Source organism: Cyprinodon tularosa, unplaced genomic scaffold (assembly GCF_016077235.1).
Source record: "Cyprinodon tularosa strain WSP-4 unplaced genomic scaffold, ASM1607723v1 ctg269, whole genome shotgun sequence".
NCBI classification, from domain to species: domain Eukaryota; kingdom Metazoa; phylum Chordata; class Actinopteri; order Cyprinodontiformes; family Cyprinodontidae; genus Cyprinodon; species Cyprinodon tularosa.
The window spans coordinates 589,793-607,787 of record NW_024038973.1 but is presented as its reverse complement, the minus strand read 5'-3'; the positions used below and the strand labels follow the sequence as shown (position 1 = coordinate 607,787).

General features: G+C 37.3%; 1 protein-coding gene across 1 annotated transcript; it reads left to right on the top strand.

Annotated features, from left to right (window-relative positions):
- The first annotated feature begins 9,033 nt into the window (after positions 1–9,033).
- On the top strand, positions 9,034–17,621 carry nufip2 (nuclear FMR1 interacting protein 2). The gene is made up of 4 exons (XM_038289449.1): positions 9,034–9,302; positions 12,184–13,872; positions 15,979–16,011; positions 16,274–17,621. Exons 1-4 carry the CDS (start codon positions 9,155–9,157, stop codon positions 16,324–16,326), a joined length of 1,923 nt encoding a protein of 640 aa, XP_038145377.1. The 5' UTR covers positions 9,034–9,154; the 3' UTR covers positions 16,327–17,621.
- Positions 17,622–17,995: the final 374 nt, after the last annotated feature.

The window sequence follows — 17,995 nt, the reverse complement described above, 5'->3', positions numbered from 1 at the left end:
GAGAAGGGCAGTCGAGAACATCCGGATCCTGACCCTTGAGGGGCCAAATCCCAAAGGGTCTCAGTCCCTGAGGCGCCCAACCCCAGAGGCCATTGTGCTCCATGTGCACTCCAAGCGGCCGGTCACGCCCAAGGTGGACCAGGATGAGGGCCCAGGGGTTACGAGGCCCTGAGACTCCACTTGGTATCCTTGATAAACAAGCATGGGGTCTTGATATTCAGCACAGAAACTGAATTACATGATAAACATTTATGTTAAAGTGCCTAAAGCATCACTAACTAGAAAAGCACTCAGAGAGCCCAGACTTCCGACAAGCAGCACATTTTGCTCCAGATTTGGACCTACAGGTAAAACACACATCATCTGGATCATTACCAGATTTCAATGAATTGTTCCTTGGCATGAAGCACACCTCTGGTAAATTTTTTCCCATACAAATTGTTTATAAGTTTTCAGTTGTTACAACAAACAAATGAACAACCCTCCCATTTCCTTTGTTTTTGTCTTCAGTAAAATACCTCCAGACTTTTTGAGTCTGATGCTGATATAGTCACTGCTGCCACCCTCTGGTTTAGGGAGGAACTGCTTGTTCCACCACACATCCCTATCTTACAACATTAGAGAATATTTTTAAAATTCCCATATCTGGATTATGATCTGGATCCTCGCCTAAATTGAATGGATTGTTCCTTGGCATGAGGAACACCTCTGATAAAAGTTTCATAACAATTCATCCATAACTTTTCAAGTTATCTTGTATACAGACAGTCAAACACACAGACTCTCCTAAAAACATACCGTAACCTCCTAGGTGAAGGTAATATATACAATATAAATATACATAAAGACAAGAAAATTTAAATCTATCAATGTCAGTATTAGAATAATTCTAAAATATATGTTTGAAATATATAAATGTGTTCTTCATGATAAATAAATATAAATTAAATAAATAGATTGATTAAATAGCATATGATAATACAACTAAATTAAACTGTGAGGGATGTTATCGTAAATAGAATATAAAACATATTTAAAAATAAGGAATTGAAAAGTTTAGTTTCTAGTTTTAAGGAAGAGTATAAATCCATCTGTGGTTTGGATTGAAGCTACTAACTCTTTATACAGGTGAAATGTTTGCTGTTTGTGTGCTAACCTCGTACAGGGAACACATCTATAACTAGAATATTATTCTGAGAGCACAGACCTCCACCAAGCAGCAAATCTTGCCCCATATGGTGACTAACACCTACTATGGAGGCGGATTAGGTCCACCGAGAGAAAGAAAAAAAAAAGTTAACTGTTTTTTAAATATTTTTTAAAGTAGATGAACACCATGAAGGAAGAAATTTGGAAGCACTCAGCTTCACTGACAAAGATGTGAGTTGTTTGGGAGGGCCAGTAACACACTGGTGGAAAATTACGGAATTAGGGGAATTTTTATGTGCACGAGGGGTCCCTGGTGATGCTATTTCATTAATGGAAGAGCAGAAGGTGATTAAAACTAGAGAGCTAGTCTCTAAAACAGACATGGCTACGGCTTGATGCTAATATATTTGCTAGCTGTCAGAATTCAGTCAGAATTTGAGATCAAAGTCAGAATTCTAAAAAAAAAAAAGTCAGAATTCTGAGATTAAATTTAAAATTCTGGGATTAAATTTAGGATTCAGACTTTTTTCTTACAGAAATAAAGTTTAAAAATCAGTTAACTTTTTTTATTTTTTCAGTGGCCCTAATCCTCTTCAGTAACTTTTAGCTATCTGGATCATTACCATTTTTGTTTTTGAGTTTGATGCTGAAGCTGTCAATAGTCCTGCTGCTACTCTGGTTTAATGCAGCTTGTTCCCCCAAATAATGTTAAAGAATCCTTAAAAAAATTCCTGCATCCAGATTATGATGTGGCTCATCACCACAATGTAATGGGTTGTTCCTTGGACTAAGGTGCACCTTTGGTAAAATGTAATTAAAATCTGTTCTCAACTTTTCAAGTTACCCTCTACACAGACGGAGAGACAATAAAACTCTCGACTAAAAACATAAAAATGAACAAAACCATCTAGTTTGGTGGTTGATGTATGCACTATTAATACACCCTTCGTTAACTGATTTTGTAGAAATGTGTGTTCACCCAGCCAACGGTCATCAGTCAACTGTGGTGCCATTTTGTAGGTTAGAAGCTGAAAAGTTTACAAGCCTCTGCTCTCTGATTTTGTGTCATCCTGGGGTTGGTGTGGTCAGAGTGCTGGGTAATGAGTTTTCCTCTTTACACATTTTGCATGTGATCTAACCAGAGCACCTCCTATATTTTTACCATGTCACCTGCAGGCTTGCAGCTGTGGATGGGACTCTTTTAAGGCACTGTTTTAACACTAACTTTTTATAAGCATATAGGGTAGATTTGAGCTGAGCTGTAGATCTCTGCAGCTCCTCCTAAGCTCCCATTTTCCTCTTGGTTTATTCTGTCCATTTTCTGAGCTCTTTGACACGTTTCGAGCCTGGAATGCTGTTTTATAAACCTAATCAAAACATCACTATAACTTCCCCCACGGCCTGTGGTGTCACTTGATCCTCATGCTGTCAGTTCACTAATATTTTATGACTGATCTCTGATCCAGGGTTAAATTAAACACTATTGGAAAATCTACCTTGCTATTCAGGTAACCTAATAAATTTTACAAACAAGTACAAATCCAGTCCCTTTCTTTTCACAGTTAAGCAGTACGTTGTGTTCGCCCATCACTTAAAACCAATCATCATTACGGTTTGTGTTTTAAGTGTTAAAAAGTATTAAACCATTTGTGGATATTTTTTGCAAAACATTGTGTTTCATTTGGTCAAATGTGTGCATCCACTGCAAGCACAAGAAGAATACAGATAGTACTCCTTCCTTTGGTTGTTCTATCAAATAATAACAACATGCAGCTGGGCTAAAAATAATACAGCAGCCCTCTGATGCTTTTCACTATTATAGTCCTTCTGAGGCTCACATCCAAGATTATTATTATATCCCTGGCTTGCTCTTTACCTGTCACTATCTATTTTCGACTTCCTGGGAAAGAGGCACATCTTTATGCAGAACCTGGAGAGTTCTCTCTCACTAGAAGCCTCAGATTTCCAAAAATAAACGTGGACTGTGAATTAAGCAGTCATATGAATATTTCATCCATAAAGTAGACATCACATGGATATATCAAAGCACATGAAGAGGGCTGCATGCATTAAGGAAGTGAAAACAGTCGGGGATGATGGGAATCCTGAAAAATCAAGCTTGAAAAACAATAATTTTACCATTTCAGCATACTTGTTTCAAATAAACCTGTTTTTTTCCTCAAAAGCAGATAATTACAACACACTTCTGCAATTGTTTTCATAATGCTGATTTTTTTTTTTTTACTGCAATAAAACTGCATTACGATACCTTTTTTTTAACCACTCGATGGCAGTATTTTTCCAAAAATATATTTACTTCAAATAACAGCAGGCAACTTTACCTCCCTTACACACAATAAAAATGAATGTTTATTTGTGTCTTGTTTGGTTTATCACTGTTAGGATTTCAATATGTAACTTTACAGTTTCAAATTAGTTGTTTTGCTTTTATATTAAGAACTGTCATAATCTATTCTATTCAATAATTTGCTTGTTCTAAAGGGCTTGAAACTTTCCCTGTACGTCATCAAAAATCCTACGCAGGACCAAAAATGTTTTAAATAATTGTAGATTTACCTTTAAATAAAAAAGGGGCACCATTCGGTTTCCTGTGAGTTTTTTTAATTTTATATCTACTTGGATATATTTAAAAAATAAACAATATTATAGCTCATAAGATTAGAATGGGAGCTAATGAGGTGACAAGAAATTAGAAATCAGCCAGGAAATAACAAAGAATTAGGGGACATTAAAAAAGAACTGATGAGAGGAAAAAAAGTCTGACCATCCAAACAAATGAATCCTAAAACAGACTGAGAGACCCTAAAAGACATCTTCAAAAACCCTGAAAATATCATTGCTAAATTATTTCAGCTGTTTGCTTGTTTAATACTACATATCTCACATTGGAGAAATTAACCTCTGCATCTAACCCATCCCCTTGAGGAGCAGTGGGCTGCCATTGTAAAGAAAAGGATAAGATCTAATAACATTCTTAAGACATATAAAGCTTTAAATGCTGTTTATCAAGTCTGTGTTATACATCTAGTCATCACGGCTCTGTACAAAATCACATTCAAAGCTTTTTATTCCCTGAACTTTCTTGTTTAAAGATAGAGGCAGTTTTCAACTCTCCGTGTCTGTTCTGTAGAACCACTTCGCAGTCAGCATCAAAAGCAGTGGCGCCACCAGAGGTTGGCCACCCCACTCGCCAGTGTAAACTGTAGTAGTATCAGTTCAGCATTTCATCCCATTATGCACAGCCATCGACATAACATTACAAATCTCACAATTAACCAAGACATGAGTAGTTGTTTACTCAAGTCAGGCGGGTTTACCACAATAGTAGATTGAAACCCTGAAATTTTGGCTTTTAGTGTGAGTGTGCCACCCCAAGATTTTTGGTGGCCCCATCTGGCCCCCCATGAAACACTGATCAGAAGTGATGACCTGTTTAGAAAACCAATACTGAAATGTATTCCTTCAAAACACCATTTATTGACTGATTATTGTGTGGTTGCATTTTTTTCATTAATATTTTACACATTTCATTTTTTCCTAATTTTTTTAATGTATCGGTTTTCAAGTTGTTTGGTGTCTTGTCCCTTAAAAAACAAATAAAGCTGAGTTTAGTTTAAAGATCATTCCTAATACATTTTCAAATATCTTGCATGTCAACATATTTCCTTTATCTATTGTTTAATGAGATTCACATTCAGGAATAAAAGTTACATTTAATATCAGAAGTAAGACAGACAATTATTAGGAAAACATTAAACTTTTCTTGTTTTTCTGAAACTGGTTTGGGTTCTTTGGATACATTTTGGATAAAATAGCAACATTTTGATTCATGAAATGGTTATAACTTGGTATCTTTCTTTTACTTAGATAGGAATGATCTAAATAAAAATGTTCAACACTCAGTACAGGGAGAAAAAAATCTGTTTTAAAATCTGAAAAATTCTTAAGGATGCTGACTGCACAAGATCAGATCATGGCGACAAAAAATAATGTAAACATTTTTCACTTAGAACATTTGCTATAAAAATATAGATTCCCTAAGACACAAACCCACAAAAATAAATAAAAAAATATAAATTTTAAAAAATATATTAATGTGGTTTTGTATTTGAAACAAAATTGTCACGATTATACAAACAATATTCTTTAGATAAATATGTGATTGTTAAATTGAATTTCATTAGACATTATTTTTACAAATGAAAATATGTCATACAGGTGCTGGTCATAAAATTAGAATATCATGAAAAAGTAGATTGATTTCAGAAATTCCATTTAAAAAGTGAAACTTGTATATTATATTCATACATTACATACAAACTCATATATTTCAGATGTTTATTTTGTTTAATTTTGATGATTACAAATGACAACAAATGAAAATCTCAAATTCATCATATCAGAAAATTAGAATATTGTGAAAAGGTTCAAAATTGATGGCCCCTGGTGCCACACTCTAATCAGCTAATTAACTCAACCCACCTGCAAAAGCCTTTAAATGGTCTTTCAGTCTAGTTCTATAGGCTACACAATCATGGGGAAGACTGCTGACTTGACAGTTGTCCAAAAGACGACCATCGACACCTTGCACAAGGAGGGCAAGACACAAAAGGTCATCGCTAAAGAGGCTGGCTGTTCACAGAGCTCAGTGTCCAAGCACATTAATAGAGAGGCGAAGGGAAGGAAAAGATGTGGTCGAAAAAAGTGTACAAGCAAGAGAGATAACCGCACCCTGGAGAGGATTGTGAAACAAAACCCATTCAAAAATGTGGGGGAGATTCACAAAGAGTGGACTGCAGCTGGAGTGAGTGCTTCAAGAACCACCACACACAGACGTATGAAAGACATGGGTTTCTGCTGTCGCATTCCTTGTGTCAAGCCACTCTTGAACCACAGACAGCGTCAGAAGCGTCTTGCCTGGGCTAAAGAGAAACAGGACTGGACTGCTGGTGAGTGGTCCAAAGTCATGTTCTCTGATGAAAGTAAATTTTGCATTTCCTTTGGAAATCAAGGTCCCAGAGTCTGGAGGAAAAGAAGAGAGGCACTTCATCCACGTTGCTTGAAGTCCAGTGTAAAGTTTCCACAGTCAGTGATGGTTTGGGGTGCCATGTCATCTGCTGGTGTTGGTCCATTGTGTTTTCTGAGGTCCAGGGTCAACGCAGCCACATACCAGGAAGTTTTAGAGCACTTCATGCTTCCTGCAGCTGACCAACTTTTTGGAGATGCAGATTTCATTTTCCAACAGGACTTGCCACCTGCACACAGTGCCAAAGCTACCAGTACCTGGTTGAAGGACCATGGTATCCCTGTTCTTAATTGGCCAGCAAACTCTCCTGACCTTAACCCCATAGAAAATCTATGGGGTATTGTGAAGAAGAAGATGCAATACACCAGACCCAACAATTCAGAAGAGCTAAAAGCCACTATTAGAGCAACCTGGGCTATCATAACACCTGAGCAGTGCCACAGACTGATCGACTCCATGCCACGCCGCATTGCTGCAGTAATACAGGCCAAAGGAGGCCCAACTAAATACTGAGTGCTGTACATGCTCATACTTTTCATGTTCATACTTTTCAGTTGGCCAACATTTCTATAAATCCTTTGTTTTTATTGGTCTTCAGTAATATTCTAATTTTCTGATATGATGAATTTGAGATTTTCATTTGTTGTCATTTGTAATCATCAAAATTAAACAAAATAAACATCTGAAATATATGAGTTTGTATGTAATGTATGAATATAATATACAAGTTTCACTTTTTAAATGGAATTACTGAAATCAATCTACTTTTTCATGATATTCTAATTTTATGACCAGCACCTGTATATTGACATGAATCAATAGTATGTTTAAATCAAAGAATTCTTTAAATATCAGTCTCACTATTTGCAGTTAGACAGTCCATCAGTTTGTTATTAAAACTGAGGATTTTTTAATGACGCTTATTATTTCATTGGTTAACTTGCCCTGCAGTTCAACTGCGATTAAAATAACCTCTGGTTTATTATAATGTTAGCCCCGCTCAATTACTCTAATGAATAGTTTCACAGTCACAGGGTTAATAAATGTACCTTATCTAAGTGATTTTAATTATAAAAATATATTTCCATGAACATTTTAAATGAAAATGAATCCAATAAAAAACATTTTGAAATAATAAAAGTCCAAAATATCACATGATTTTAAAAATATTTAATTAAATTAAAACTAATAGTATTTGCATTTGATTAGTCAGCTGCTGACACATTTAAGATACCTTTAATTGTATTCATGCAGTGTTTTTTCATAGGGGCACAGAGGAACAAAAGCAAAACAAACGAATGGCTAGAGAACATTGTTTAGTAAATTAAGCGAACCACAAAGCCAATGTTGCAGACTCTTGATCTCACAGATTAAAACTGGGATCCTATCTTAGTAAGGCTAAAAACGAAAGCTCTATAGTCTCTATTACATAGTTACTATAGTCACTCTATTAAAGATGGAGTAATGTAACTAAAGTAATTTCGCTCTGGGTTTATTAAAGTATTTCTGATTCTGATTCCTGATTGATGGGACAGGTGTTGTGAATGAAACGGTGCCCAGCTTGAAAGAGCTCCGGTGTGTCGCTGAATGTGAGCATTGATGACTGAAAGACATCTTCTGCTTCCATTTATCTGTTTACTGCAGTGTGTTGAATTCCTATTAATGTGGATTTAAAGACATTAGTGGGAAAAAAACTGCAAGGGGGGAAAAAAAATAAAAATTCTAATCAACCAAAACTTCTGTGAACCCCATGCAGGACCTCCGTGGACCCCCTAGGGGTCACGGACCCCTGTTGAAGACCTACGATTTATACTTTTGTCTGTCAGTGCATATCAACATAAGAAGCTGATCTAGCATGACACAGCAAAAAAAGGACCTACAAAGGTCAAAATTTATCAAAATAAGTGCATTTGTTCTAAATATGAGGAGGCAAATAAAATGATCTGCCAAAAGAATTTGCATTTTTTTCCCTCTATAAATAACATAATTAGATTTTAAACACTTAAAATAAGATGTTTTTTCTTATTTTGAATACAAACAATCCATCCGCAAACTGTCTTTCCTCTTTAAATCAAGGGAAATAAACTTAAAAAAATAACAATTTATCAAAATAAGTGCATTTGTTTTACACTTGAGGAGGCAAATAAAATGATCTGCCAAAAGAATGAGTTTTTTTTTCTTTACAAATAAAATAATTAGATTCTAAACACTTAAAATAAGATGCTTTTTCTTATTTTTAATACAAACAATCCATCCGCTAACTGTCTTTCCTTTTTAAATCAAGGAAAATAAACTTAAAAAAAAAAAAATGACTTGTTGTTCAATGTTTGCAATATAGTGGCCAGGAGCAGTTTTACAGGGGCCCCTGTTGGCCCCTGTCTAGAACAAAGCTCACCCTTTTATATATTTCTTACATTTATTGTCGATTTTTTATTATATTTAAATGTTTTGCTACACTTTTTAGTAATTTCTTTAGATTTAAATAAGACTGTAACAGATCAATGAGTGACATTTCCATTTTAGGAGATGGGCTGGTTTCATCCTGACCCCTCTACCAAAGTGTATCCACTGGCTGGAGACGTGGCAGCGCCTCGGGTCATATGATTTTTGGCTTACACGAACCCCACCCCAATCCCTTTCCCCTCTCTCTAAAAAAAAAAAAAAAAAAGCTTTCCAAATGCTCTTTCTAATCAATGCACAAACATATGCTCAAACAAACAAAGTCGTGCAAAAATACCAATCATCTGCACATATTCTACACGTGGATGTTTTATTTTTTTATTGTTGGGAGCTGTGACCACCCAAAAACAGAGCCATTTTTAGCCATTTACTGCTGACGTTTACAGAAGCTCCAAATAGCTTCCGTTTGCCTCCGCCGGTGATTGGACCGTCCTGCGCCGCCGTGCACTGAGCTAACGCGCTGGCTGTGGAGCACGAGCCCCGACATTCTTCACTTCAATGGAGGAACACCCCAAAGATCGGGCACAAGACAGGCAGCAGCACCACAACGGAGAAGACAGGGGCTCCCTCCTGCGCACGGCTTGTCTGAAACATGATCGGAGCCAGTTCCAGTGCCAGCATCAGGAAACGCAGGCGAAGAAAACAGGTCGGGCCATCCGGAAAAAGTTGGCTAATGTCCGCGAGCTGGCTAGCATTTGCTAACTAACACGATGAAGGCTGTTAGCTTAGCGGTGTTAAAACTAAATACAAGTAAAGCTGCTTAGTAAACTAACGGTCAGCTCGGTTTATTGAAAAGCCCCGGGGTTGTGTTAGCAGGCAGGCTAGCTGACGTCGCGTGACAGTTGTCGCTTCTCCTGGTGGTTTTGACACATCGGGGATTGACCTTGTGTTCGCCGGGTTCTTTCTTTTTCACCTAATGTAACCAAACAAATTTGAAAACTGCTAGCCAGTTTCCTCTGTGTGGATACAAAAGCGTCATTCCCCTTCCCCCTGAAACAGCCGGAGTTGGTGTGTTTGATTCCAGCATGTCTGCGTCCAGCTCAGGAAACAACACCGGCTTCCACTGGAATTTTCTCTGCTGCCATTTCCTGTCGGCCATGTTAGAATCTCAGTGCGAGTTTACGCCAGAATGCCTGATAATCTGGAATATATTTGTGAGGTATTCTCTCGTTTTAACCTCTATTTTCCTTCTTTTTTTGAGCTACAGCTCGGTAGGAATGACATGGCAACCGACCATTGCGTGGGTCCCGGTGGGTCAGGGTTAGCTAAAGTTAGCCGTTAGTGGGGCCCTTTGCGTGTCTGCTCAGCATACAGCCACGCAGATAGCAGCAAAGATACCCGAGCTGTCAGATAGCTTCAGTCTAAATGTTTACTGAAAAGCAGACATTAGTGTCTATGTTTTTAGGTAAGGCTATATACGGACTGCTGTGTGTGCAACAGAAACATGAGGGTGAAGAAACGCCATGGAGTGGGAACTCCTATGTTGACACAGCAGTTCTCTTAAACATTTTAGGCCCGACATGCTTTACTCTGGATCTATGTGTATTTTAAATACTTATAATCTTGGATCTTATAGTAATCTTTGAAGCTACATAATAGGTTCATAAATATATCTATGATCTTTTAAATGAGGATCTTTTCTTTTGAAATGACTACAAATAAAACAAAATGATCCATTTCAAAACTGTTTTTAATATAGTTGCAATTGCTGAATGTGGAGCTTTTACATAATATGTTAAATCAAAGATTTATATAGATTTATATTTCTTATACCAGGAGTCTGCAACCTGTGGCTGTTTGGACCCTCTACAGAGGCTCATAATAGTGGTTAAAAAGGATTTAATTAACCAACTAATGTCTTAGATCAGGGGTCTTCAATGTTTTCCAGGCCAAGGACCCCCAAACTGATGGCTAGATGGAGCAGGGACCCCCTAATTATATATATTGTATGAAACTGTGTTATATCAAACTGGTCTTATAGTCACTCTAATGTAACAAAAGTAATTTCACCCTGACATTATTCAAGTATTTCTAATTCCTCGTTGATGGGACAGGTGTTTTAAATGAAACGGTGCCCAGCTTGAAAGAGCTCCTGTGTGTTGCTGAATGTCTACATTGTATGACTGAAAGTCATCTTCTGCCTCAGTTTGTTTACTACATTGTGTTGAATTCATGTAAATGAGTATTTAAAGACATTTCAATTAGTGGAAAAAAAATTGGTCCTCCATAGTCCCTCTTGGGGTCGCGGTCCCCCTGTTGAGACCTGTGTCTTAGAAGCTTTGATTTGATGCAATTTTTTACAACAGAATGACATTGAAAGAACCAGAACTATGTTTTAGAGCTGTTTTTCCTTTAATTAGCTATGAAATTATCTTATATAGATTTTTCTTTAAATCAAATAATAGCCTATAGAAAAAAAAACAAATCCATGTGTCATCTTTATGAATCTTCATTAAGTTTTTCTGTATTCTTTAAAGCTATAAATACAAATAAACAGTTGGTTGTTTATGATGGCAACAGGTTTCATATGTCAGAAATTTAACAAAATAATAGGTTGTGTTTTCTTAAAAAGTCATGTAACATTTTGCGGCTCTGAACGAATCAAGGAAAAATGACTCTTTAGATTTTAAATGTGGAAGACCCCTGTGTACTTTCAGTTCCTTTTCACATCGGTAAATAACTACTATGTTACGCTCATAATTAAGTCATTGCATAGCACTAATTATGTTGTTTATTTTTGTATTCAAGTGGCAATGAAATTGTAGGAAATCCTTATTTCTGCCATATAACTCATGAGATATGATTTGTTTTTTTTTTTTTTTTTTTTTTTGTAGCCAACTGCTCAATTTTGCAACACTGCAAGTACAATACAACATGAAGCTGCATGTTATGCAAAGCCATTGTCATTGTGTTAAGGGTTGTAATATGGAAATGGCAAATACCACTTGTGGATGTAGGCTTTAGTAGAGTTTTATACCTACAATAAAATAAATTCTAATTCTGCATGCCGTTTATATTTTGAAGTAGTGCTGCAACTTGCGAATATTTTCTAAATCGATTAATCTACTGATTAATTTTTCGATTAATAATCAGCGAAAGGTTTTAAAAAAAATATTTTTTATGAAATTAAACCAGTTGAAACTAAAACTTTTCTGGATAGAGCATATTGACAGACACCAGTTTATTTTATCTTAAATGCAAAATGTTTATATAAACAGCTAAAGACATGTTTTACAGTTTCTATATTCCATTTAACAATGAATCGATTACTGAATTAGTTGACAATTCTTTCAATAATTGATTAATCAGATTAAATCTTTTTAGCCCTAAATTAAGTAAGTTGGATAGACTTTACTGTCTGCCCAGTGCCTACATTGATGTTTATGTTTTATTATTGGAATAGCATCTGCAATATTATCTATATTCCCTGTCTTCATTATATTGAGCACCTCTTAAATGCTAAGAAGGTACAGAGGAAAGTGATCTGAAACCTTTTTCCATTTAAATTATTTTGATTTTCCTTGCAGGCAATAAAAATGTAAACATCTGTGACGAAGAAGGGGAGAAGAATCCACCACTGCCCTACACGTTTGGTGTGTCCCATCCTTCCAGCAGTAATGGAAATAGACATTTAGGTAATCCAAATGTGAAGCAGAAAGGGATGCAGAAGCACTACACCTCTGTTCCAAAAGCGGGCAGCAAATTGTCAGAACATAAGAAAAATATGGACTTAAAAAATGACAAGGAGAAGGGCTTGGATTTGAGTCAATATGAGATTGAGCCTTCAGATGAGAAAGACTCTGCTTTGCTTCAGAACGGGCTGGTGAACTGTGGCCTCATCACGAATGGCTATTCGATTAAGGACAATGACGGCAGTGGCTCTGAAGGCGGATATACCACCCCGAAGAAGCGAAAGAGCCGATGCAGCAACGCCAAGAGTGCCGATAACACAATAAAAGAAAAAGAGAGAGACGTTCAGCCCCGCAGCACTACGCAGGAGGTGGAAGCTCTGAACGTCGAGGGGCCTGAGAAAGGAACGGCGTCCAGACTTGACGGCTTCAGATCCAGTTTTAAAGTAGAAGCTCAGACAACAGCTAAGCGGGCTGTCATGTCAGAGACTTTGGTTGTTGAATCTCAGAGGAAAAACTCAGACGGTAAAGCAGCTGGCACCTTCGGTAAGAAAGCAGAGGAAAAGCACAAGGGTAAGCTTTCCTCGCCTTCAAAGGAGGACTCGTGGACTTTGTTTAAGCCCCCTCCTGTTTTTCCTGTGGACAATAGCAGTGCTAAAATTGTTCCCAAGATCAGTTATGCAAGCAAAGTAAAAGAGAACCTCAATAAAGTAGCTCAAGGTGGAGGGGAGGCAGCACCTCCTCCTGTGAGACTGTCCCAGGTCCCTATGTCTGCTATGAAAACTATCACCTCAGCTAGCTTTACTAACGGTCCTGTTTCTGGGAATGGGAACGGCTGCCCGTCTATGGGTACCTTCTTTGCTCCTGCTGCTAGTTGTATTCAATCAGCCCCATCGATCCCAGGTGGCGAGAATGTAGCATCCTCTTTGGAGAGTAACAGTAGCTCTACAACGAGTCCAGTAGACAGAGAAGCAAGCGAGCACAGAAAGTGTACTGTTTTAATCTACCCTTTAAATATGCAACCTGTGCTCCCGAGCGCTCGTCACCTCGACCCACCGGCTGCTCAGACAAATCAGAAAGCCCTGGGGGACATCTTCCAGAATCAGTGGGGGCTCTCCTTCATCAACGAGCCCAACCTGGGGCTCGAAGGGGGAAGTGGATTCGTGCCTGCCGAGGACCAGACTTCTGTGACTTCTCAAAGCCAGAGTCAGGCTGTCGCAGCCGAGGTTGCCCAGCCCCTCTTTGACATTAGCCCATCATTTCTAGAAGCTGAAGCTTTTTCTCAAGAAGCAGAGAAAAGGACTTGTGCCCCCTGCCAAGTATCCACTGTTTGTTCTCCTGTTTGTGCGGCGAGCGAGGAGGATAAGCTGCAGCCAAGTGTCCAGGAAAAGACGAAAGTGGAGTTGAAGGGCGTGGGTCCTTCTGTGCTGGCCCCCAGTAAAGACACCGGTGCTAAGCCTGCAGCGGGCCAACAGACCACTGTGTCCTTTGGCTCGTCTAAGGAACTGATCCACCCTAAAGACTTTGGCAGGAGGTCCAGCTGGGGTTCCTTCGACCTGAAAGCTGCTGTCACCTATCACACTAAAGGTAACCTTCCTGCTCTGCTCTTATCAAAGACCGTTTTTATCCCTAAGCGGTAGATCACTTCAGTCTTTATTTGACAATATGTATAAGATCGGGGTTCATGAGAAATCTTTATTGCATGGAGAATGAGAACTTTTGGATTTATGTCATTTTTATGACTAGAACAGTGGTCATTTTTAATAATTTTTATTCTTTTAGACTCTTTTTGCTAAAGATTTCTCAAAGGGCTATTTATAAACAGAGATTTTTGGACTTTCAATAAACAGAAAATGGATCTAATTATATTATAATTAATGTATTTGTCTAAGCCAACTTGACTAAAGCATTAGAAACTTGAGTCCCAGCTAAGCTGATCCCTAAAAGCAGCAGTGACATTTTCTACTTAGTCATGATAGGTGCTTAAATGCTAATTAATAAAAAAAAACATACTTATTCTTTCTGATTTCTGGGTTCATTGAAATTTAAGCTCCCAATAAATACATGTTTATCAAAAACAAAACAGGAAAATGCTCTTTATTGACGCTGTTTATTAATCACTACTTCAGTGAAATTATATAGGAGGCGCAGTCAACATTTCTTTTGAACAGTTATGTTTATATTTATAAGTGAGCCAGTATCACACTGTGTTAATAAAAAAATGAGTCATAGTTGGCTCCACAGTTGAAGGATTTAACCAAAACCTGATAAATGATTAGAGCCATTTAACCTTTTATAGGGCAAGTCAACGTTTATGATCATTTGCATACCCCCATTCCCTCAGTGAGGTCTAGAAGCACAAGATCTATATCCAGCCACTCTGCAAAGATACTGCTACATGGCTGTACATCTTATTTTGGCATTTGACCAATTAGTGAGCCCTTGAATGATATATTACCTACTGTAAATGAAGTTGTTAGTTTGAAAAAAAAAGTTAACTAGTTAAGAAAAAAGGTTAAAAGCTAATTCAAAAGTTGAAAAATAAAGTCAAAAATGTAATAAGCCAAGTGAAAAAAGTACAAAATCTAAGTTCCAGGATCAGCATTAATGCTCTATGGTTATGATGTAACAAAAAAATGGTTTATTTCACTCTGAGTATTTTTCATGAATTTCTTATTGAAGCACTTTTGTTATTTTTCTTAATATATTGTGACCGTTTCTTGTTTTTACTTTAAGTGTAATTTTTGTCATCAAAATATACATATTTTTTGCAATGTTACAAAAATAATAAGGTCTTGTCCTGGATTCCAATAACACCATTGGCTGGAAATTTTGACTGAAGTATTGAAGGAGTATTTGAAGTATTTTAATGATTGACCTATAAAGGGTTAAAGCTCTCTTTGGTTTCTCACAGTAGTTATCTGGAGGATGATTTACCAACAGGGTTCCTTTATGTGGACCTAGAAGGAATTTTTGCTATTTACTTAAAAAAAGAGTATAGTCTCTTTATTGTCTCATGGTGGAGAAATTCAGCTGTCTGTAGCAAAGCGAATGGGAAATTAAGCATAAAGGCACAAAAGACTAAAATAAGGAACAAAAAGCTTAAAATTGATGACGCTGTTTAAATGAAAAATGTGTCAGATAAAAGGAAAAATGGCTGCTTAGTTGCAGATGAGATGGAAGAACTGTAATGGTATGGATGTGAACACTTGCTGCTCGTGCTGGGAGCTGTGGATTATAAAGTCTGGTGCACTGAGGTGCAGCAGTCTTCTACTGAAGAATTGTCCCGGTTTTATAAAGACTTCATGCGAGAGATCCTGTCCAAACCCAAGTTTTTGTTAGAAAGGTGAAAATCCTAAAGATTACCCACCCTTACTAATCCAGTGTGTTCCACGATGGACAGAATTTTTTTTTTTTTTTTTTTAGGGATAAAACAAAGCAGCTCTGCTTTCATTTTCAGCCAACATGCCCTATATAGACAGTAGTTTTCTTTTTAAAGCTTGTTCCTCTTAAAAAATAAATAAAAATACCTTAATGATTGTAATATGGTTACTTCACTCCCACCATTAATTTCCACTCCAGAAAGTGCTGCCAGAATGATCATAACCTGGATGATGTTTATGCTGTATCATATGTAGCACTTTTTAAATCTACTTTACAACCTAATCTCTTTCTTTTTTTTTCCTTAAACAGAAATGGAATTTATTTTCAATTTGCAAAAACAAGGTAAGAAAAGTTTTACATCCGATCTTTACAACAACTGCTTTATTGGACAAGTAGCTGTGTAGCATAACGTTGTGATCTGTTGTTTAAAATGCATTAACAGTCATAGTTGTCAAATTAAATTGTTTTAAAGCTATGCGAACATTTTTTTTACATTTTTGTTTTTTGTTTTTTTATGCTTGTTGTTGCTTGGATGCTGTTGATGATTTTTGTCCTGGGATGGCAGTGAGTGACCGTTTCTCTCTTTCTCTGTCCACTCTTACAGATCCAAAAAGAGTAGTATTTTATGATCAGACCAAGGATGGACCTGATAAGTGAGGTAGATCATCTCCAGTGCTTACTGTCTTCTCCTCTGGGTGCTGCAGTTATCTACCTAGGAAAAAACAACAACATAAAAAACCAACAAATCCCATCGGATAAAGTGACAACTGTGAAAACACTGATAGCTAAGCATGATTTTCCTTGGAAACTCGGGTTTATTCAAACGTTTTGTTCTGTTTTTTAATTTTTTTTTTTTTTTTTGGGAGTGCACCAGAATAACACACACAGACACGCTCGGGATGGATGTTAGGAGTCGATCGGTGCCTCTCCAACACAATGAATGGACCTTAACGACTTCTTGCTGTGGTAGTCCTCGTCTCATGGCTTTTAAGGGATAACGCTGGCGAGCTCAACCAAGGAAGGTGTCTCGGACTGCACCTCCTCAAGCCTTTATCCTGTCGAACTGTGGCAGCCGTCGCTCCGGCTATGGGACGTCTCCGTCATTTTCTTTATCCACTCATTCGAATGAGTTTACTGTAGATACGACGGACGTTAAACACACAGAATCTGTGGCAAAAGGAGACGACCCTTAAAGAGATGCCTTTAAGATAGTAGAGGTGTTTGCAATCCCGTTACGGTGGCAGTGAAAGCTTGAGAGGGAGAAACTTGTCTTAAATCCTCTAGAGAAAACTACTCAGAGCCCTGAAATTGTATATGTATTGCAGTTGCTTTATGCCGTTTCAGCTGACCTAACATAAGTATTATTTGCATTGCTGTAAGACCCCCGAGGTACTCAAGTGCCGAATTTGAAGGAAAGCCACGCCCCTTTAACGTCATTTGTTCAGTAGGTGTGCTAAAGATTTTAATATCGGGTCTCTGGTAATTTTGTTCTGTTGAAGCTCTACATTTCACTCAGACGGTCATAAGATTATCATTTAAATGAAAATAAGAAGCATTGCATCTGGTTGGATGTTCTGTTTGTGCTCTTTGTTCAGCTGCAACACTCAGGATATCTTTACAAACTGTTTCTGTTCATTTGTTAAAGGAACATACTTCATTTTACAGTTGTTTTTTTATTTTTATTTTTTGTTCACCGCCATGTTTACTGGTGTAAATGAATCTCTTTTCATCGCCACATAAAACACAACAGTAACTCGTTTTATCGCCACCTTTCCTAAACGACCAGCTGTGTCAAAACTGTGTTCTAATGTTTTAAAAGGAGGTCTGTGGATAGACGTTTGACTGCTTCGTTAGCCAGTGTGCAATAACACGGTGGAGAATGGGTTATGTTGAGCTGTGAGCTCATCTGAGACGCTTGTGTAGCCTGCAGTTCAGTTTTTCAAAAAAAAAAAGTTATCTAAAATGCAATTTACTCTTTGTTGCACAAACTTCAGATTTGACTTCTTTTCTTTCATGTTAAAATCACTTGTAAGGTCTGATTAAGTGTAGGGATCGTATGAGCCCAAATCTGGTCTGCAGTAACATCTCTAAAGGACATTTTTGTTTCATAAGGGGGAGGGGGAGGGGGGTCCTCTTGTTTAGAAAATCTAATTTGGTTTAATTGTGGATTAATAGCACTTTATGTTAATGAATTACCTTTATCTTAACTAGAGAAAATCTATAGGTGACACTAGAAATACTCCTTAAAAGAATGGCTCTGGGCTGTTACTTTGCAGAGAAAAAAAAATATATCTATATATCTATATATATAGTTGCTAAATACAGA

What these genes read in the sequence shown, in the direction of transcription:
- nufip2 (XM_038289449.1), top strand. Translation starts at nt 9,155, where the DNA reads ATGGAGGAACACCCCAAAGATCGGGCACAAGACAGGCAGCAGCACCAC. An exon ending in AACGCAGGCGAAGAAAACAG is followed by an intron (nt 9,303 to 12,183) that starts GTCGGGCCATCC and finishes TTTTCCTTGCAG; the next exon opens with GCAATAAAAATGTAAACATC. An exon ending in TTTCAATTTGCAAAAACAAG is followed by an intron (nt 16,012 to 16,273) that starts GTAAGAAAAGTT and finishes CCACTCTTACAG; the next exon opens with ATCCAAAAAGAGTAGTATTT.